The 21536-nt window shown below is 51.7% G+C and overlaps 8 protein-coding genes across 8 annotated transcripts; 2 read left to right on the top strand and 6 right to left on the bottom strand.

Annotated features, from left to right (window-relative positions):
- Positions 1-757: 757 nt before the first annotated feature.
- K460DRAFT_287610 (uncharacterized protein) lies at positions 758-6610 on the top strand (the record flags this gene model as incomplete). The annotated part of the gene is made up of 2 exons (XM_040928977.1): positions 758-1300; positions 1349-6610. The coding sequence occupies 2 exons, from the start codon at positions 758-760 to the stop codon at positions 6608-6610; spliced, it is 5805 nt and encodes a 1934-aa protein (XP_040785289.1).
- An 869-nt stretch (positions 6611-7479) lies between these two features.
- Positions 7480-10974, bottom strand: K460DRAFT_290810 (glycoside hydrolase family 38 protein; the record flags this gene model as incomplete). The annotated part of the gene is made up of 4 exons (XM_040929234.1): positions 7480-8886; positions 8936-10191; positions 10243-10751; positions 10823-10974. The coding sequence occupies 4 exons, from the start codon at positions 10972-10974 to the stop codon at positions 7480-7482; spliced, it is 3324 nt and encodes a 1107-aa protein (XP_040785288.1).
- Positions 10975-11205: 231 nt separating this feature from the next.
- On the bottom strand, positions 11206-12665 carry K460DRAFT_367682 (uncharacterized protein). Its single transcript, XM_040933625.1, has one exon. The coding sequence runs from the start codon at positions 12350-12352 to the stop codon at positions 11423-11425; it is 930 nt and encodes a 309-aa protein (XP_040785287.1). The 5' UTR covers positions 12353-12665; the 3' UTR covers positions 11206-11422.
- Positions 12666-12672: 7 nt separating this feature from the next.
- Positions 12673-14810, bottom strand: K460DRAFT_367681 (uncharacterized protein). Its single transcript, XM_040933624.1, has 5 exons — positions 13607-14810; positions 13483-13553; positions 13348-13429; positions 13069-13277; positions 12673-13007 (listed from the first exon to the last, which is right to left on the bottom strand). The coding sequence occupies exons 1-5, from the start codon at positions 14356-14358 to the stop codon at positions 12847-12849; spliced, it is 1275 nt and encodes a 424-aa protein (XP_040785286.1). The 5' UTR covers positions 14359-14810; the 3' UTR covers positions 12673-12846.
- A 112-nt stretch (positions 14811-14922) lies between these two features.
- K460DRAFT_367680 (NAD(P)-binding protein) lies at positions 14923-16619 on the bottom strand. Its single transcript, XM_040933623.1, has 4 exons — positions 16490-16619; positions 16286-16433; positions 15662-16194; positions 14923-15615 (listed from the first exon to the last, which is right to left on the bottom strand). Exons 1-4 carry the CDS (start codon positions 16551-16553, stop codon positions 15032-15034), a joined length of 1329 nt encoding a protein of 442 aa, XP_040785285.1. The 5' UTR covers positions 16554-16619; the 3' UTR covers positions 14923-15031.
- A 160-nt stretch (positions 16620-16779) lies between these two features.
- Positions 16780-17456, top strand: K460DRAFT_133460 (uncharacterized protein). The gene is made up of 2 exons (XM_040926695.1): positions 16780-17222; positions 17291-17456. Exons 1-2 carry the CDS (start codon positions 16982-16984, stop codon positions 17386-17388), a joined length of 339 nt encoding a protein of 112 aa, XP_040785284.1. The 5' UTR covers positions 16780-16981; the 3' UTR covers positions 17389-17456.
- A 68-nt stretch (positions 17457-17524) lies between these two features.
- K460DRAFT_340083 (uncharacterized protein) lies at positions 17525-19243 on the bottom strand (the record flags this gene model as incomplete). The annotated part of the gene is made up of 1 exon (XM_040931105.1): positions 17525-19243. One exon carries the CDS (start codon positions 19241-19243, stop codon positions 17525-17527), a length of 1719 nt encoding a protein of 572 aa, XP_040785283.1.
- Positions 19244-20089: 846 nt separating this feature from the next.
- On the bottom strand, positions 20090-21240 carry K460DRAFT_367679 (uncharacterized protein). The gene has a single exon (XM_040933622.1). It carries the CDS (start codon positions 21080-21082, stop codon positions 20375-20377), a length of 708 nt encoding a protein of 235 aa, XP_040785282.1. The 5' UTR covers positions 21083-21240; the 3' UTR covers positions 20090-20374.
- Between the last annotated feature and the right edge of the window lie 296 nt (positions 21241-21536).

Raw genomic sequence — 21536 nt, 5'->3', positions numbered from 1 at the left:
GCCTAGCCCAGCGTCTCGCATCCACAAGCCGGCTCGCTTTGCACGCCCTGCCCTGTCCTGTCCTGTCCTGTCCTGTCCTGTTTTCCGTGTGACTTTGTCTCGACGCGTGGGGAATTGGCTTTTTGTCCTCTTATCCTGTCCTGCACACCCGCGGCTTGTGGTCACGCTGGCGTTTCTTTCTCCCCCCTCTCTCTGCTCCCCTCTGCTCCCCTCTCCTCCCCCCGTCCGCCGCCGCCTGCCTACTAGTCCTTGTGCTGCCTGAGACGTTGGGCCATTCGCGCTTGCCGTGTCCTGCCCCTCTCTCTGCTGCTGCCCTTCACTCTGCTCGACCCTATCTTTTTTTTAAAACAAACTTGCGAGTGCCGCCATCCACCGCCAGCGCCCTGCTCTCGACCCTCTACGCTCATTACATGCCTCAATCGCTCTCCCAGTAGCGCAATGCCCCTCCAGTAGTCTCGTCTGCCGCCATTAGCTCCCGCGTTTTGGCGTCGAGGCCCATCTTCCTCGCAGTCAGCACACACCACAGCACACCTCGATCCGCCCACCGCAATCGCACTCGCACTCGCACTCGCACTCGCACGCACTCGCACTCGCCCGCACCTTCCGGACCACTGCTGCCCTTCACCATGGTCCTGGCCATTGTGTGCTTATAGCCCAACAACCACCGGCCCTCGGGCGGCCGCCGCCTTATTCCCGCCGCGACTGGCCCTCCCAGCCATAGCCGCATCGAACCTACGCGCAACAATCCACACCAGCCATGGCTGACGCGACACGCCCGACGACCTTGGCCCCGCCAGCCGTCATGGCGCTGAGGCAGGAGGCTGCGGGGTCCAACACCCACAGAGTCAACATGGAGCGCACTGTCAGTCAGGACATGCGAGAGGAGCGCGACGACCTCAAGGAGGCAGCCGAGCACAGCTTGAACGTCATTATGGACTTGGACCTCGAGGGCAAAATACGCTACGTCAGCCCATCGTGGAAGGATATCGTCGGCTCTCTGCCCGACCAAGTCATCGGCAGGCCCGTCCTCGACATTCTCTACGCCGGTGCCGATGGCCTGGCTGAGACAATCGAGTCAGTCCGCAAGTATGATTCGCGGAGTCACATTGCCCGCTTCTCCGTGCGACTGGGCCCTCACTCCATCTTGCACAAGAGGGCGTCGAGACCGTCTGCGAGCGAAGGCCAAGAGTCAGCACCACCATCCCCTACAACCGAGGTCGTCGACGAGGCCGAGCAGATCCTAAACCTCGAAGCCCAGGGCATCATGGTGTACGACCGGACCACTGGAGCTGAAAGCCATGTGGGTAACAACATCTAATCATTCGGGTCATCACGCTAATCATGCTAGACTATGTGGATGGTGCGACCGTCCGTTCTTCGCGAGGTGACAATTGACCTCCCAGAGATGCTGGTAGAATCACTCGGTGTGGGCGCAGAAGTCCTGGCCCACTACCTGACAGGCCTCGCTGAACAGGGCGCCAACGATCCCCGGAACCATGCACCACCGCTCCCGGTACTTTGCCGAATCTGCGAGAGACAGATTACACCTTGGTGGTTCGAGAAGCACTCTGAGCTCTGTCTGCAGGAGCATCGTGCAGAGATGGACGTGCAAATTACCCAGGAGACCCTCTCTGAACATCGCAACGCCATTGTCAAGGTTTTGGATACCCTCGAGTCTCAGAGCTCGCGTTCCAGAGCTGCTTCCGTGGACCCGGTGCAGCCAATCCAGCCGGCAGAGTACAAAGGCCTAATCATTCACTCCTCATCTACCCCATCGTCAGGTACCCCTTCCGGTCGTAACTCGCCTGCCTCGCCACCCTCGAGATCAAGAGAACGCTCCGAGCGCTCGACTGGGTTTGGCCATCATCGTGCGCGATCTTTCGCTGTTCGACGGCCTTTGGCGCGCATCGTTGAGCTGGTTCTCGATCTTTGTGATACAGCGCTTGAGATCAACACGCCTGCCATCAAAGACAACGCCCGCGGTCAGGCAGCTGCCGAGATTCGCACTCAGTCACCGCAGTCCGAGAACCGCATCTCGCAAGTTCTGCAGTGGCAGTCTCCGACGACGGGCTCGTCAGATCATAGCGAGGGGCTGAGAATGCTCTGCGAGGACACTAATAAACTAGCAAAGGCCAAGATCGACGCCGTCACTCGGCACAGGCGGGTGCTGGAGTACTCTGAACGTCTTCGTGTCGAGTTTGATGTCCTAGTCCAGGAGTGCATAGAGGCCGCCATGGTGAAGGCCGCTCGCATCGCCGCCGGCGAGGACAGTTCTTCAGAGGAAGAGCGGCTCGAAGATGACCCCCAGTCAGATGTGAACGACATACCTACTGGTGAAGAAGGCATTTTTCCAGGATCATTCGATGCACCATCGGCCATGGCACAAGCCCTACGAAATGTATCCGACGTCTCACTACCTGCAAGAGTAGGACGTCGAGAATCTTCTGTCGCAGGCTCAAACCGTTCGAGCAGCCCAAGAGGAGGGTGTCAGACACCGCGATCACACGCAGGTGCTATCAGTATAGTCACCCAGAATAAGCGACACTCCATGGCAATCGAAAGCGATACTGGCGCAGAAAGTGATACGAGCGTGCACTCCTCTGTGTTGTCCGGTCCGCGACGAGCAGACTCTCCAGCGGCGTCTGATGTCGGCTTGAGCAGAGTAGCAAGCTCACGGGAGCGGAAACGCAAGAGTCTGATCCTCCCGAGTGTCATGTCTAGCCGACAACAGTCACCTGCACGCTCTATGATACCGCCATCTTCACCCTTGAGGACAACCAAACCGCGCCTTCCCAGCGGCGTCGAGGGGTTACAGTCTCCAATCACGTCGCCCGTTCTGGCCTACACCGAATTCTCTTCGCCGGCCATGATGCACGCTCTCCATCATCACCGTAGACAGTCATCCACAGCCGGATCAGATGGTCCACGACCTATATCGCCCCGCCTAATACCTACAACTCAGCCCCAGCCACGTGCAGTTCCGCCATCGATCAAAGACTTTGAGATCATCAAACCTATCAGCAAGGGTGCCTTTGGCAGTGTTTACCTTGCTAAGAAGAAGTCTACCGGCGAATACTACGCCATTAAAGTCTTGAAAAAGGCGGACATGGTGGCAAAAAATCAAGTCACCAACGTCAAGGCCGAGCGGGCCATCATGATGTGGCAGGGCGAGAGCGACTTTGTTGCTAAGCTGTATTGGACGTTTTCCAGCAAGGACTATCTCTACTTGGTCATGGAGTATCTCAATGGGGGCGATTGCGCGTCATTGATCAAGGTCCTCGGCGCACTGCCTGAAGATTGGGCCAAGAAATATCTGGCTGAGGTGGTTCTCGGTGTCGAGCATTTGCATAGTCGCAGCATTGTCCATCGTGACCTGAAGCCGGACAACCTTCTCATTGACGGCAAAGGCCATTTGAAGCTGACCGACTTTGGTCTCTCACGCATGGGTATGATCGGTCGTCAAAAACGTGCTCTCAGGTCTACAGAGCCAGCCCCGGATCTGCTCAAGTCTGGTCCATTTCATCGCGCAACATCTGTTGGTTCTTCTCGATCCGCATCGTTCGATCTCAATCCATCGCCCTCGCATACGCCAGCCATGGCGCCCGCTTACACTGGAGACCTCGGCCAACCCTCGTATTTCAGTCTCGCACGGGAGAGTTCCAATGGGCGTGACACTTCAAGGAAAACCTCGAATCGAAGTGACAGTCAGGACAGCGATGCTTTGCAAGCCATGTTCCGTCGTTTTTCCATTGTTGATGAGCAATTCGGTAACCCGCGAGCGCGTTCGCCCATAGAGGAGGAAGCCTACAGTGATGATGGCTCCCCCGATCTTTATCCAGGGCCGACCATGAGCCAGTCTATGCTGGCGCAAAACAGCACTCCACCGGCCACGTCGACTATGCCTCCTCCACCCATGGCCTTGTTCGACCCAGAAGATAGTAACAGAAAGTTCGTTGGCACGCCTGATTATCTAGCACCAGAGACCATTGCAGGTAATGGTCAGGATGAGGTCAGCGATTGGTGGTCCCTAGGATGCATGTTGTTCGAGTGTTTGTATGGCTACCCACCATTCCATGCTGATACGCCAGACGAAGTGTTCCAGAACATCCTTGCGCGTAGGATCGACTGGCCTGAAGACGATGACGAGCTGTATGACATCTCAGATGAAGCGAAGGATCTCATGAACCGTCTCATGTGTTCTGATCCTGCACAGCGTCTTGGAGCGAACAAAGACGACAAGTTTGCCAGTGGTGGTGAGGAGATCAGGAAACATCCCTGGTTTGACGACCTGAACTGGGAAACCCTGCGCGACGATGAGGCGTCATTCATCCCAGCACCCGAGAACCCAGAAGACACGGAGTACTTTGACGCTAGAGGAGCTGCCATGGCCAACTTCACTCCTGAATTCGAGGATCAAGCCCCCTCGGCCGCAGGCACGCCTAGTGCTGATTATCCGGATCGACCGCACGATGCGCTGTCTAGAGTGCGCTCACAGGTCACTGTGTCAACCATGAAGCGAGGGCTCATCCCTCTCCACATCCCAGCTCATGTCCGAGAGGGTAGATCGCGTCGACTCAGTGAGCCCATGGCTGCCGATGATTTTGGCAACTTCAGCTACAAGAATTTGCCTGTTCTCGAAAAGGCCAACAAGGATGTCATTCAAAAGCTCCGCGCAGAGGCAATGCTCCCACAGAACAAGCCTGGATCCGCGCTTCAATCTCCCGTCCTGACGTCGCCCTCACCGTCTTTGGAAAATAGTCCCATGCTGCCTGGCCCCCTAAAGCGTGCCCTGTCGACCAACAAAGGCAATGGTAGGCCATCGTCGCCCTCGATCAGTGGGCCACACTCGTCTCCCAGCCGTGGGTCACAGCCATCATCGCCTTTGCTTGTCCAATTTAGCACGGGACAACATAACGAGCGACGGAAGACATCTAGTAGCTCATCTACCTTGTCACACTCAACGAGCAATACTGCTTCCCTCCAGCCTGGCAGCTTCTTTGACCCCTCACGACTCTCTGGGCTGAGGCCTTCGCCAGAGGCTATATCGCCAATCAAGCTAGCAAAGACGCCGACTGGACAGTCTGCCATATTCCCTGAGAGGCTCGCCCCTGGACAACGTCAGACATCCCTAGGGCAGGCGAGCGCTTCCTCGCCACGTGCTCGATCTCAGACCCTAGGCTCTCAAGAGGGCGATGTTGTCCGAGACCTTTTACCCGGCCACCACAAGCGTCGAAGTCAAGTGCTCGATATTTCGCCATCTTCGTCTGATACGGAAGATTCTCGCGCAAAGGCGCTTCTTCGTGTGCAACGGCGAAGGCAAAGCTCCCGAAGGCTGTCACAGATCAGCTTTGGTGAGGGGCCATTCTTCCGACCTTTGGACGTGTTAATATGCGAGGATCATCCCGTCTCTCGGCTTGTCATGGAGAAGTTGCTGGAGAAGCTTCGTTGCCGCACATTGACGGTTACCAATGGGTCTGAAGCCATTCGTTATGCGATGGGCGAGGTCAAGTTTGATGTGATCATGATGGAGTTTAGGTTGCCCCAAGTCAATGGCGCAGATGTTGCTCGCATGATACGCGACACTAAAAACGCCAACACACATACTCCGATTGTCGCGGTCACGGGATATCTCAAGGAACTGCAAGCGCCGCATTACTTTGACGCGCTCATTGAGAAACCGCCGACTGTCGCCAAACTCACAGACACGCTCAGTAGGCTGTGCCAGTGGAAATCAGCTCCTCCGAATTGGACGCCAAACCAAATGTACCCTTCGATAATGCCTTCAGGCCTTCGACAGGAATCCACACGACAAGAGGACAGCCCCACGTCCAACTCGTCTGGATTCCCACCAGTGCCTTCCGGTAGCTACCGGGGCTCTAGCCGCGAGGACTCCATCAGCTCAAGCTTTTTCGGCGACAACGAGAGCCGTGCAGGCGAGGATGTACCTGTTATCATCGCTCGCCACAATGCAGATGATTGGCGTGAGCGGGACATAGCTCGCGCTATGAGTGGTCTGGGGATCTCGGATGATGTGACAAGTGTCGATCCCAAGACTATCGTGCAGAAGCGAGTCGGCCCACCTGACCTACCCCAGGAATCTGCCCCAGTCGTTGTTGAAGAAGCAACGATCCGACGGCAACGGTCTGCTGAGCAAGTTGGCGCTAAACGTCGTATACTTGAGACGCGGAAACATGAGTCCGCGGAATCCGGCGATGACGAGGACGACGAGCTAGGCCATGTCAGTGTCCGCACCAGGAGCCCAAAGTCGCGACCCAAGTCATCTTCCAAGCTCGGTATCGAGATGATGCGCACCAACAGTAGAGGGAGCGTCATTTCGGTTGAAGATATTAGCAAGGCAGATTCAACCCTACCGTCTTCTCCGCCGCCAATGATCACCGAAGAGCGGGCTGCAGAGGAATACGAAGGCAACCTCGCTACACCCGAGGTCCCGCCTATGTCCTTACACACACCGCCTGAGATCTTCCCCACGGTACCCGGCCACGCGGTAGCCGAGTTCCTGATGCGGACGCCCAAGGCGCCCATACAAAAGGACGCTACCACTCCTGATCCCGATCCTACGCCACGAGCGAACAGTGGTACGGGCGTCTAGCAGGCACCGCCACAGCTGTCCTTCGGCACTACATCTTCAGTAAATTATTCCTTTGACTTTTCTCCTTCCTTTCTGAGTAAATGAAATTTGACTAGTTGTTGCTTCGTTGGTGTTGTTGTTGTAAGTAAGCATGGTGTTGGTGGCGTTTCTACTGGTAGTGCACCGTGAAACAGGCTTTTCCATCTGACTTTAGCAATTTGAATTTGAAAGTCACTTCGCTTTTTTTCCTTTCCTCTTTCCTTGTGCTGCTGGGCCGTTTTGTTTTATTTTGTTCTCTTCTACACTGTGTGTGAAATATACTTGCTTACTTGACCTACTCTGTCAAATTTTTCCTTTTTTCTCTCTTTTCTCTTGGGTTCACGGGTCGGGGCGGTCTTTGTGCCGAAATTTGTCATTCGCTTTATACCCGTCGCTCGTTACTACGTCAGTTGGTCAGGCAGATCACTGACGCCCACTGATTTGCATCAGAATCAGATTGCTTCTCACTCTGTGCTATATGAGATTGGAACAATTATACAACTCCTCTCCTATCCTTCTCTTTTGTTCTTGGGGTTGGGAACGGAAATGGAAACGGGGGAAATGGCTAGTAATCCCTTGCTGGTGGGTTGGAATTGTGTACGGATGGGGCGGGGGATTCAAGTGTATAGCTGAAACGATTGGGAAGGCGACGTGGTTTATTCGTAGTGGTGGTGGAAATTTGGAAATTAAGCAACAGGAATGGAATATTTGCGCTCATATGCAAAATACAATGCACCCAAATTGTTTGATGTATATAAATGGTCAATTTTGTGCTGTTATACCTATGCCATACTACCATACTTCATTTCATCATGTCCCTTCTAGGAAGTCCCCCCAATGCATCCAGCTCTTCACGCCAACACAAGCTTGAACGTCGCAATCTCAAACGCTCTCACCTCAATCTTCACGCCCTTCAGTCCACTCTCCATCGTCACAAACTGGTTACTGGCATCTTCGAGCTCGTCCTCGAGCGCATTGACCTTTACTACCTTCTTCACTGGGATATCACCCCACGTAAGCACACCTTTACTCTTCCCGCCTAGCGCATCGTAGATCCTTAGGATAACACTATGTCCCTTCTTAACTGGAAGATCGCCACGCGATACGTCTTCGTCGTCTTCGCCACGCTTGATAGTGTCGAGGATAAGATTTGGTGCGCCGTGGATGTCGAAAGAGTTGAGTAGCGAGGGGGCTGATGAAGACACTACTGAGGAGGAGGAAGACTTCTTATGGCCCACAATCCTAAGCGGGTTATTGAATTCGAAAGCCTTGCGGACGGTAGCTTCGTTCAGCGGGCCCTTGTGAGGGAAGATGGCGTAGCGCGTCTTGTGGCTGCCCATATCTGCGTGTGCGTCTGGGGCCTTGGGCGCGCGGAGAAGCGAGAGACGCATCACGTTTCCTGCGACTGCGAAGCCGTACTTGCTGTCGTTTAGGATGGACACGCCGTACGTTGCTTCGGAAAGATCCGCCCATTTATGCACGCAGACTTCGAATTTGGCCATGTCCCATGTTGTGTTGTAGTGTGTGGGCCGGCGCACGATGCCGAATTGCGTTTCGTAGCTCGCTTCTGTGTTCACAATGTCGACGGGGAACTCGACCTTGAGGAACTTCATAGTTTCGTGCCATTCAATTTCGGCATCAATCTCTATCGCTGTTGGTGCACTGCCAATAGCTGCGGGTAGCGATATGGTGGTCTTGATCCAAGATTTATCCGAGATCTTGGTTTCGATCGAGAGAGACACGCGGTGGATGCTGTCTTCTGAGATGGTCACTTTGGATGGAGCAAGTTCCTGGCGGGAGTTGAGGTGGAACACCTCGACGTCCCAGGCTTGCCAATAGAGGGGTTTGTCGTCGTAGATGACTAGTTGGGCGGCCTTTTGGCCTTTGATGATGAGTTCACGGTCGGCGGAGATATCGTAGAGGGAGGTGATGGCGCCGTTGGAGACTTCAACAATGAATTGGGTGTTGCGCAGCTCAAAGACGTTGGGCCGGATTTCCTTAACCGATGCTATGCTTGCGGAGTATGGTGAGGCGAGAGTGCGCACTTCCATGGCTCCCAACCCCTTGCCGTGGGCGAGACCATAGGTTGTCTGGCTTGCAGTACTAGGCAGCTTGACAATCTCACTACGCTGCCATGGCAGAGTATTCAGCGCAACAAGCTTGCTGTCGGCAGTCAAGTTGAATCCATCATCGAGACCTAGTTCAGACAACGCTTCAGACAATAGTCTCTCTCCCGTAGCGAAGACTTCAGCGTAGATCTACAGCCATCAGTAAATAGTCCCATGGACGCTTTGAGAGGAAGCTTACCTGATCCGAATCATCATAGCACATCTCGATGGAGCTTCCGGGCAAGCAGTCATGGAATTGACACAACAGCACATTTTCCCACATGTCGTCAATATCCTTCTTGGGATATTTGTACGAGCTCTTCTTCCCAAACCCATTTTTGATCGTGGCTAGTGTCGCAAGGTACTCGATGTCCCGGAGCATGATCTCAGACATGCGGTTATTGCGTTTGTTGTTCGATTGCGTTGTGTATGTGCCGCGGTGCAGCTCAAAGTAAAGCTCACCGTACCAAGTCACCAACTCGGTACCATTCTCGATCTTCTTTTCCAGTCGGTCAAAGAAGTCATCAGCTGAATCACCGAGCTTGATACGAGGTAGCAGCCCCGTCTTGTCACTAATGCCGCGACACCGTCTCAGTTTTTCGAGGTGCTGCCAGGTTGGACCGCCTCCTCCATCACCCTTTCCAAAGACTAGAAGTGATGACTTGTCTTGATCAAGAGACTTGTGCTGTGTGACACTCCTACGGACATCACCAAAGTTTGCTTCGGCGGTATATGTTTCCGACGGCGGCATATGGCATATGACTTGGCTGTTGTCGAGCGCAACCCAGTTGAATGTGGTATGAGGGAAATTGTTGATGTTGTTCCAGCTCAATTTCTGGGTCAAGAATCTTGTCATACCTGATATACGGCAGACCTGCGGTAGCTGGGTAGAGTAACCGAATGTGTCTGGGAGCCAGAAGGTGCGACATCGCTGGCCGAACTTGCTCTCGAAGTAGCGTTGCCCATACAGAAATTGTCTGATCAAAGACTCTCCGCCAGGGAGATTCGTGTCATGCTCGACCCAACTGCCGCCGATGGGCTGGAAGCTGCCTTCCTTGACCTTCTTCTTAACGCGGTCAAAGGTAGACGGATAGTATTGCTCCAGCCACTTGTACTGTTGTGCTTGAGAGCAACAGAAACGAAGCTCTGGGTATCGCTCGATAAGATCGCACTGGCTTGACCATGACCGATTGACCTTGCGCTTCGTCTCTGCAAAAGGCCATAGCCAACAGGTGTCGATGTGACAGTAGCCAATACCAGTCACAATGGCTTCCTTGTCGCTATCATAGACTTTGTGCGAGTCTACTTCTCCGACATAGTCACGGGCAATCTTGCGCGCTGCAACGATGCTCTCCTTGTTTCCATTGCCAGCAATGAAAGTGTCGATGATGCGATTGGCGACCTGTTGGGCGTCGTGGGCTTCGGTTGAGTCTTCGGGAAACTCGCGGGCGGCGTCTACAAGGAGTCAGTCCATGGATACTGTCATGTGGTCATCTTTGGGCATACCTGATATCTCCCAGAAATCAAAGTACAACCCCCTTGCTTCCAGATTGACAGCTACAATCTCGGCAGTGTGCAGTTGGTAGTACTTATCCGGGTCTGGTGGCTGAATCGAGTCTCCGCCTGGCGCGTTGCCGAACATGCCATTGCATGCCATCTCAATGTAGAAAGTGTGCTCCTTCCCATCTCTGAAGGCCTTGGGCAGTATCCATTGTGTCCTCTCACCACCCCCGGTCAAGCCATGCACAGTATGCCCATCTTCTGTCCAGATCAGACCCTCGTTATTTGCGTCCCATACGAATTCGAGATGCTCCTTGTCAAGTAGATCCTTGGGGACGGTGAGCTGGACCTTGAACCAGTGCGTTGACCAGCTGGGACCGAAGGATTCGCCGACTTTGGTCGGGTGGAAAGCGTGGGAGGTCGCATCTTTGAAGAGCGGGCGAGAGAGGTTCGGTGGTGAGTAGACGGAGAGCTTGATGTAGTCGGAACCGGATGCGCGGGCTTCGTTGAGCTTGCTGGTAGCGTGTCAGCATGGGAAGTAACTCGACTGGCTACCTTTATTGCTGTGAAGCTCTGGGCATCTTACCCAATAAGACCCTGTTCTCTGTACTGTCCACCGTCGACGAACTGCTTCAAGCGGTCCTGGTAGATGCGGTGGATCTGCTTGCCGACGGGTCTAGCCGCCAGCTGCGGGTAGTCCTGGGAGCCGGACATGATGCGATTTGCTTCTCCGCCCATGATTGACGCTCTACACAGTTACTCTGTCGGATGTATATAAGGGGGCTTGGGTCGGTCAGCTGCTCAGGTACGCAGCTCTTGTACCTTGCATGAGCTGTCCCCATGATTCGACCTCGAGCAGGAGCTCTCCCCGCATCTTGGCGTCAGCGCCCAAGCTCCTATATCGATACCATGTGCATCCACGTCCGGCTATGTTCGGAGTCTACCCGTCGTGGTGTGAAACCACCTGTACCATCTCCAAGGTTGTAGGCATGGTCATTTGCTAAACTGTACAGCTCGGTGTGTGTCCGTGCCGTTTTCTGAGGCTTCTGACCTCAGGTCATGGCGACCCATAGCATCGTTACACAGCATTTGCCATGCAGCGCATTCGGTTTTATACTCGGACTTTTGCGGATACGTTCGAGGGAGGGCGTATACATGGCGAGTAGGTCCAGTCGTCGAATATCTCTCAATGCACCTTGGCACCGATATACCTCTCTCTTTTCCTATAGTACGTCTTCATAATACCCCTCGATACTCGACGCGGTCTTTTCGCCAACCTCATCTCGTCTCTCACATCTCCATCGTATCCTTCAGCCCCTCTCTTCCTCTTCCAAGATTGCTTCACAAAATAGCTCTGCATGCTCCTATGCCCATCATCAGCAGGCGTCCCCTCACCCATTGTCAATTTTGTATCCGTCTGGCCATCTCGCTCCCACCCATCTCTCATCCATCTCTTCTTATCCTCACTGGCTCTTATTGTCCGATCTTGGCCTCTGATCGCTCGTCGCACATCGCCGGTAACAAGGTTCTCGCCTAGCCACTGCCTCGGCTCGTCTTCTACGTATCGTTCCTTTCTCGTCACGCACTGGATACGATACATCTCTTCGTTTTCACGGCGTTGTTCCTTTTCATGATGATAGACCATGTCGGATAACAAGTATGTTGCGTACTCAGGATCATAGTCTTCTGGGTCCTCCTGCTCGTCCTCAAAGACCTCACTATCTCTCAATGGAAAGGGCTTGAGTGCGATTGGCGCTGACCAGGTGTCTTGCGGAGAGGCGGAAGTATAGCGGTCTACAGAGGTTGTCGGCGGCAAGCATGGTTTCCAGGAGCAGTTGGATGATTCATAAAGAATTGTATTACTCTTGGCCGACACATTGCAGTACTTTCCGGGAGTATCAAGTTCATATGTAGCTGTCTCATCAGGCCATGCGCCCGGCACTTTGTACTCGTAGCGTAGTGGACTCGAACCATTGATTGGAAAGTACGGTTGCTTGAAATCCAGCCTAGGCCTATACAAGGGGGAACATGTCAAACTTGAGAGTAGGTGACTTGTGTCCATGGGTGTAAAGATGAGGCACGATGTTAGGTCTGAGAATAGAGGAGCTGAAGCCATGATACTTGCGTATTGGGGTGTGTATAACAAGTTAAGGTGGAGTAGAGCAAGTTGAGGTGGTGTAGAGCGAAGAGTCGGAACCTGAAGTGGTCCGACTCAGGCAGAAGATCCTGGCGAGATGAGAGGGAAGACGTCATGGTGGGTATAGGTGAAAGTGAAAGTGAAAGGTGTGCGCAGTGTGTACTTGGGACCACAGAGAAAGACCTAAAAATACTCGGTTAGCACTAAGCGTGAAATGTTGGTATTTTGTATATATGATTAGAATTGCAGGTGCAAAAAAGGAGCTGTGGTTGAAGCTATTGTTACCAATATTTGCAAACCGCTGCAGGAGTAGAGATATTATGTGAACAGATAGCTAATAGGAAAGTAGTGGTTTGTGTGCTCTATAATCCAGTTCATGAGCTATGTAGTAGAATAACCAACGCCTATCTATGCCACTTCGATCGGTCTCAAACAATTCCCTGTCACACTCCACCGTCATGCGGGTTATCAACCTACTTAATGCGATCCAACCTGGCGCGGTTCATAGCAATCTGATCATCGACCTTATCAGTTTTCCCAATGATACGGTCAATATGCCCGTTTTGCGTTTCAACCTCCTCGCCCATCGCACGACCTAACTGGTTGAGGCGTTTGGCCGCACCATGGAGAGCATCTGTTATCACACGTTAGCACAAACGCGACTTATACCGCCAACTTGAAGTAGAGGGGCTTACCGAGATTTCCATCAATTTCATTCTCCATCTGATCATCATCGCTATCAGCTTCAAACTGAAACCTCGCTCTGTCAGCTAGCGTGGATTGGCTCTTCGCACCACCCATGCCCTGCGCTGAGCGGTTCACGCCTTCGGTGCGGGAGTTGGACTCCCAGGCGGCTTTGCGGGTTGCATCGCGCTGTTCTCGGTCATTGTGGTGGTTCTCCATGCTAGAATTTGCGTTAGCTACAGTGAGTTTTCGATGGATGGGAATAAGTAAGTAGTAAAGGGGTGACGTACATCTTACGATCACGGTCTTGGCGACGAGATGAAGCTGTAAAGGGGTTTGCGACGTGCACGGCGAACATGGACTTGTTCAAGGCTGTGATGTTGTCAGCATGGAATGAATAGAAGAGGAAGGAATGAAGGTCTTACTCTTCAGCTCTCGAGCCTTCTCTTCCGCAATCCTGTTCTGTGTACTCGCAAGATCCAGGTTGCGTTCAGTGCTGTGACAATATCAACATCGTATCTTTTCGCACCTGCTAGGGCTGTAACATACTTATGAATGCGCTCGCCCTGCGCACCAAGCCTCGCCAGAGTATCTCTTCCAGTTTCCTCGGCCTGCTGAGCAAGTCTCAGCGCATTTCTCGTGCTCGACACATCCTGCTGTTTCATGAACTTGATCTCGCTCTTCGTAGCAGTAATATCCTCCTCTTCCTGCTCTTCAGCCGTCAATTCGCGATCACCGTAGGCCCCGTAGCCGCCAGGCGTAGAGCCATATCCACCGGGCGCAGCGCCGGTTCCACTTCTCTGGCTGTTATCCCCATAAGCGCCGCTTTGACCGTAGCCACCTGGCTGCTGCTGTGGCTGCGCTTGCTGGCGCTGAGCTGCGTTGCCGAATAGCTCATTGCGGCCAACCTCTGTGCTCATGGTGTCATTTGACGCAGTTCTTCCGAGGCCGCCATAACCTCCGGGACGCTGAGGAGCTGGTGCTCCTGCGCCATAGCGGTCGTTTCCATAGCCGGACTGTCCACCGTAGCTTCCTCCTTGGGCGCCATAGCCTCCAGGTCGTTGTCCAAAGTTCTGACCAGGCCCAGTCACAGAAGGCGTTTTCTCTTCACGGAACGAGTTGTTATTGTTACCGCCGCCGCTAGAGTACGAGGGTGGTGGTTGGGCGTAGGGGTCGTTCGTCGGAGGGGCGGCATAAGGGTTCTGTGCGGCTGGGCTGCTTTTGCCCTTCTTCCTGCTACCGAAGAGGGCAGATCGGCCGCCGTCCTCTCCTTCGTCTTTCTTCTTGCTTAAGAACCCCATTCTTGTGTTGTGCGGCTTGTTTGGGTGGTCGATTGGAGCGTCCAAGTCGGGGAAGTAGCTGAAACCTGGGGTTTAGCTTATCGATTGAACTCGGGAATTCAATGCTCGCAGATTACGCAGAGGGTATCGAAGGTGTGAATGAGGATCTCGTGAAAAGGGTGAATTGTGAAGGTCGCAGCAGAGTGAAAGAGGGCTCCAAGGGGGGTGGGGGTGCGGACGGAGCGTTGGGTGTTTCGAACGTGAATGGCGCCTAGCTGAATCGCTGACGCTGCACGAAGGCTGTGTTCAGACTCGCCACAATATGGAGCTGCAATGACGGGCAATAGATAGTGGAACCAGCAGCGTCAGCGACTCGTGCAATTGGTCAAAGAAAGTACTTATATTACTCTACTCTATTCATACCAAGATACAGACTTAGAAGGATTGCTTCTGCCAACGTTGGATGGCCTGGCACGTGCCTGGCCAGGTGGAGCGTGGTGTTCGGTCCCTGCATATGATTACGGCATGCTACTCAAGCCTAGTGTGCAGAAGGCAGGTAGCGCAGGACGAGTGAGCGTGGAAAATTCGACGTTACAAGGGTGTAATTGGGTATCTCAATGTCTATCCAGACATACTATGCGAAGACTTATATATGCATCGTATGCGAAGCGCTAGACAGCATCAAATCAAAGGCTTATACAATCCGATCAGATGTCTGCAGTCTCTCTCTTGCCTGCTCCGTCCAGCTCGCGCTGTCTTCGTCATAGACAAGCTCTCCGTCAGAAGAAGGCAAGTCATCGTGCTCTTCCTTCGTCCATATCTCGTTGCCGTGGGCCACAGGAAATGGTGTGAGTACTCTGCTGATATCACCCCACCAAACCTCACCGAAGCGTCGATACCAGTCGACCGTGATCTTGAGGCCCTCGTCGAAGCTCATTTTAGGTTGCCAGCCGAGTGCAGTCAGTTTTGAGCCGTCTGTAGCATACCGCTGATCATTGAACGGCCGGTCTTCTGTGTGCTGCATCCATTGCGCTAGCTCGGCCGGTGTTTGATGTGGTATTCCAAAGACGTCTAGTAGCCTGTGGCAGATGTCGATATTGGATATTTCGTCTTTCGATGCGATATTGTAGATTTGCCCTATATCCCCGTTGTGGAAGATGGTGTCTAGCGCGTCAACAATGTCTCCTGCGTAGAGATAGCGGCGTGTTGGTGAGCCATCGCCGTGAAGGAGAAGCTTCTGCTGTCTTTGTAGTAGCATGATAAATTTAGGTATGATCTCTGCTTCGTGTCAGCGACAGCCATTATGAGAACCTGGTGTACTCACTCTCAGGGAACTGATGTGGACCATATACATTATTGGCCCTGACCGTGATGATAGGTAGCTTGAAGCTGCTCCTATATGCGAGTACCATCATCTCTGCTGCAGCCTTGCTCGCCGAGTATGGATTTGTTGGTGCCAGAATGCTCGTCTCGCTCAGCTCTGCCGCACCGATTGGTACATCGCCATATACCTCGTCCGTCGAGATATGTATGAACCTGGTTATGCCATGCTCTCGAGCTCTTTCTAACAGCACATGTGTCCCGTATACGTTCGTGTTCGTGAACTCATATGAATTGCCGAAGCTTAAATCTACGTGTGATTGCGCTGCGAAGTGGAAGATGGTATCGACCTTGTATTTTCGAAGAACGCGCTTGACGTCTGTGGGCGAGGTGATATCACCTTGTTCGAATGCGAAGTTTCGTTTACTATCAAGTATTCGCGTATTGTTGAGAGTGGCGCAGTGGTCGAGTTTATCAAAGGACACAACGTGGTAGTGGGGGTATGTCAGGACAAGGTGCCGGACGAACCAGCAAGCTCTACACGTCGATTAGCTCTAGAAGCATCCTGAGACTTTGAAGCGTCGCACATCAAGCGACTTCCTGCGCTATAACCGCGCAGTCGACGTACATGAACCCAGCTCCACCCGTAACGAGGATGCACTTCGTGTCGAGTAGTGGCTCGAATTTGGTGCTGCCAGTAAGAACAGGCGCCTGTTTCCACAGCTCTTCTTTTACATAGGATCGAGGATTGAGAATCGTAGAGCCTCTTCGGCCACCTGTAGCCCATTGAGCGACTGCATTGCGTACTTGGTACAGTAGAGTAAGTGCTTACGCTTTGCTCCGAGGAAGCTATCCGCCGCCGTGTCGGTACCCTCAGGGCTGTGCAAGGCGGACATTGTAATCGCAATAGCCGGGGAGCCAGTGGATATGGTTGGTACTACCAATTGGACTCTCAAACATTATGTATAGTCGCAGTGTACCATGCGACAACTCAGCTACAGATTGGGATGGATGCGACACGATGAAGCTAAGGTGAAAAGGGCAGTCCTTCCGCACTTACGTCATTCACACATGATCTTACCTCCACAGTCCGAACACCTCACATCGTTTCATCTGCTGATTCGGAGTTGCTTATATTGTCCGGTTACATTGCCGGTGTTGCTACATGGCCTGCCATATAAGCATGCACCTACTCTCTCGCCACAAGGTCCATGATTCCGTTTCTTTCAACACCAGCTGAACGACCTCCTGCTGGCAAGTACATTGAGATTCAACGAGATACTTGAACTCAAACCCGGCCATCCAAAGACACTTACTCGGCATCATGTCCCAAAACGATAGTACAGATGACAGGCTTGCTACTTTCAATAGCGCGGCTATGGGTACCACGATGCCCGTCGTCACCTTGCCAGACGGACAAAGGGTACAGACAGGCACAGTCGGTGCCCTCATTATCAACATAAAGCTCTATGACGAGCTTATGGGTCAATCCAAAGTTGACCAAGAACGGAAAGCAGAGTTAGAAACTATGATCACAGCAAGTGTGCCAGTGTTGAGAATGGCTAGTAAGTACATTGCCACCTCCGCGTGTTGATGCATACAAGATCGTGCAAGTTAAAGACTTTCGTTGTAGATATATTCAGTTTGTTCACTCCTGAAGAATGGATTCAGGGGTCTAGTGCTGGCCGACGATTTGTTGGAGAATTCGCCCTTCGGAGTGGCCACGCTTGAGGGGATGTGCCTATACAAAACTATTACGTCAGTCACAATGGCTCGTAATTCTTGTCCGCAATCAAATACCTGCAGTGTCATGTACCAACGCACATCATACGAGTACAAAAGGTTCATGGCCTTATTCAATTATCTATCACTTCGTTTCTCTGGTCCTCTGCTTCGTTACACTCCTTGTCTTTGGTCCTTCTGTACGCTCTTCCGTTCTTTGCACATCTCTAGTCGGCTTTTTCTTTCCTGGAGACACTTTTGTCGGTTTACGCTTCGTAGCTTTCCTTTCTTTCTGGCGCTTCTCGCACAACTCCCTGCGTAATTTCCTCACATATACATCTGTTTGTGCCTTGGTTATCAGCCCTGTGCTTCCATATAGGAACTGGTTGTTGTTTCCATTGAAGCCACCGTTAGCAACCAGATCTTTATGGCTGTATTTCTCAATAGTGCACTCATAGTTTCCGAATGCGTTCTCCTGTACCAAATCTGTTGGAAGTTCTCGCATGATCACCAAGTTGTCATGACTCGGACGACCCATTTTTCTGCCATTCTGTGCGATGGCTTCCCACGTAGACTCTCGAAACCATAAGTTGGTGTACTCAACCGGTAAGATAAAATCGTGGATCAAGACACTGTGCTTACCTTGGCCACCTTGTTCTGTGGAGTCAATCCAATTCCACTGACATCGCTGGAAGATATTAGGAAGTTCCTGGCCGGTACACTCATGGAGCTTACCTGCACCTGGTACACGAGATCCGAAAGCCCAGTATTCCCAGCTGTTGCCGATCTCTGGTTGGCTATTGAAGGTTGCTTCCGTTTTCGACCACCATGGATCAGCCCCTTCGCAGTTCCAACATCGTCTTTGCGTCCACCACCAGAACATGTGCGCAAGCTCGTGGCACAGCGTAGCTCCAACCGCCATCTGAAATCGAGTCTCTTCGCTTTCCGTCCAGACCTCGTCTTCAAGCCCGTCTCGGATGTGCTTGACAACGTCCCAGTGTAGGCCCACTTGGAGATTGGACAGCTGTTCATCTGTCGTTCTATACGCAGAGTCCTGCCCATGATAATCTTCCTCCATGACTTCATCAAGATGTTCCAGCGCAGCAACTAGGTCCTCCTTCAGTCTGAAATTTCCATACGCATGCGGAATGCTGCGGTTCCAAAGTAATTCTTTCAGTTGCGGGATAGTCTTGCTGTTGTAATAACTGGTATGGCAGACATGGCATCGAGCCTGGCTATTGGAATCACAGTGTGCGCACTCACCGAGTGCACACCGGTCTTCTCCGAGATCCTCGTTGCGTCGGCATTGTCTGTGACCCGGATCAGTGAAGCTTTCCGCAGCCCTCATCCAGTCAGTTTTGGACCACTCTTCATCAAGCACCACAAAACTAAGGTTATCCGCCATATTCAATAGCGTCTGCTGGGTTTGTGCGAGCGCTTCTTGGCTGTCGACTGTCGCCGCTTCAATAACCTGATTCCTCCACCTACCATTACACATTTTACCCCGTCGATTGTCGTCTACGGGTCTTCCAGTGCATATGTGCGTCCAAAATCCCATATACTCTTCTTCTGTGATGAGCCGTGAGGCTAATGTCAGCGCAGGTCGGATACGTTCGTACTCGTCATCTGAGATGTCAGTGAAGGCTTCACGGCGGAAGACCGGATGGATAGGATTCTGCAAGTCCATTGGTGGAAGTTCCTTATCTTCGATGCATCCGCGCCTGTACATCTCGTCGTAGGTGTCCTTGGACAATCTTCCGGTAAAATCTTGGTCTTTCTTGAACTCGACGAATACCTTGTGTTGACCAAAGGAATTTTTGGAAGATCTGGTGTGCGGCCTTTTCTTGACTCTTGGTTTCGTCATCTTTGTCGTCTGTTTGTTGAATATGTGACGTCAGTTGACAAATTTTTCTGTGAGAATGAATATGTACTAATGTGTTAAGATGTTTTATCATCTTCAGATTGCAGATGGAGCGCATCTTGTATACATTGATATGCACAATGTCCTTCGGCCTCTAAGACACCATTTTCTTTGTGGTCTCGAACAAGGCCATTCTGAGAATCCATTCACAATGATGTTATCCAATGCAATGTTAAGTGTGGACAATGCTATTGTCGCTGATGGGAACAAGGGAAATGCCTCAGTGTAGCATAGAGACTGGATATCGCTAGTGTTGCAGCAATGTTATATTTTAGGATCATCTAAAGCTTTATTGGTTCCCACCACGTCGTTGGGAATGATTTCCAACCTGAAAGTCAAGGAGACTATGATCACATGGGAAATCAAGGGCTACAATTTGGACGTCTTCTCCCAATCAGTATACGAGGTAGTTGTGCACAATAATGAAGATGTCCAAAAACAGTGTCGCCCGTTTCGAATGTTATGTCACCAGTGTAGTCTCCATCATTGAATCATGGCAGCGCGAATCTGAGGCCAAAAGACCCCTGTTTGTCGAAATGATGGCCCTCGCTCAAGGACCGCCGAGATGACAGCTCTTACCGAAGAACATCTCTTGTTTGTCTCTCCCGTGGCTAGGGAGTGAAACAAGCACTACTTAACATCCAGATGAATATGACAGCCTGACAGGAGCATCACAGCCGTGGACTATCAAAGTTCATATCCAGGGATGAGGCTACAAAGATCCTGGGCCGTTTGCTCGGCCCGAAGGTCTTCAATTTTACAGATAAGATGGACAAAATCTTCGGATTTCTTGGGGTTGCGCAATATGTTGATAAATATATCATGCCAAATTACCGAATGAACATCCAAGAGGCATTTAGGAGACCCGTCGTCTTGGATATCCTCAGGATCGGTGACCTTCTTGCAGTTCAGATCTAGCATCTTCCCCTTATAGGTCGCCATCATGGATACCTGGTTCCATAAATCTCGTTAATATGTACTCACACGATACCCAATCATGAAGTCGAGAGGATGTATTGCGCCAAATAACATCTGAGGTATGCTTTTGCAATTACCTGTGCTCGAATCCACCGTTCACATACCCTCTTGAAGTAGTTTTCTACCTCCTTCCACTATCTCAAGGTTCTCAATAACAGGCTGTTGCGCCCCGTGCACCACCAGACCTCCAACAAAAGCTCCCAGCTCTTCGCTTCTAATCGCAAGGCTTCTCCCAAATATGTATTCCACCGCTTTGTTTAGATAAGTATCACCACCGGAGAGTATTCCCCCAGGTCTGATGATAAAAGCCTCCCAAAAATCTCGATGCGCTTCTGCAAATTCGATCGTTTTCGTATGAAGCAAGCCTTTCATTCTCCGTTGGTCCCACAGATAGTACAGTCGACGGGACTGATCCGGTTCTACAAACGCGCCTGAGAGGAGAATGAATCTGAACTTGTCTTTCGTTCCTTCTCGTTTCCGCGGGAATGCAAGTAGTCTCTTCGCAAATTCTTCTTGGAAAGACAGAGGATAATTCAGGTTGACTTCCTCATTCAAGTCATATGTGCCCATTGCCCAGACTAATGCGTCAGCGTCTTGGATCTTTTCCCACGTTTCATCCTGCACTTTTGCTAGATCGCCGAAGTCTTTTATGACTATGTTTTTGATTTTCTTGTCACCGATCTCGTGATCAGAGAGTAGTCTCCTTGTTAATGCGATAACTTGCGTGACGTCGTGACGGCGCACTACGTGTTGGAGGATTACGCTGCCGATAGAGCCGGTTGCGCCGACGATGAGGACCTTCATTTGGAATTTCGATGAGGTGGACTGCTGTGTAGCAACTGCATAAGAGATTGCGAAAAGGGATGGTATGAATATGATATTATTTTAGTTCAAGATACGCATCTCGAAGGATTGTTGCATGTCTCGGTACAACCAACTGCTTCTTTGTTGGAGTAGTCCAGTCTTATGAAGGCTACAATATCTTTGCCGGACGAAAAGGCGAAGGGCTGGGCCCTGGTAAATATTAGATTACGCGAATTACCTAACCGCTTTTGGTTAGAACCGGACTGAAATTCACGTACTGCATGTACGTTCACGAGGTTCTCGGAATCGGGCGTTATGGTTACGACCTAAATAAACGCATGATAATAAGCGAATTAGAAATACTGATAAGTGTGGTATGAAGAAAAGATAGTCGAAAACTAGCAAATGAGTCAACCTTGTATCAAACGAGTGTCCATCAAAAGCACGTCAACAC

The sequence above is a fragment of the Cucurbitaria berberidis genome, assembly GCF_010015615.1.
Source record: "Cucurbitaria berberidis CBS 394.84 unplaced genomic scaffold K460scaffold_4, whole genome shotgun sequence".
Lineage (NCBI taxonomy): Eukaryota > Fungi > Ascomycota > Dothideomycetes > Pleosporales > Cucurbitariaceae > Cucurbitaria > Cucurbitaria berberidis.
Note: the sequence above shows the minus strand (reverse complement) of the source record. Positions and strands in the feature narration are given on the sequence as shown.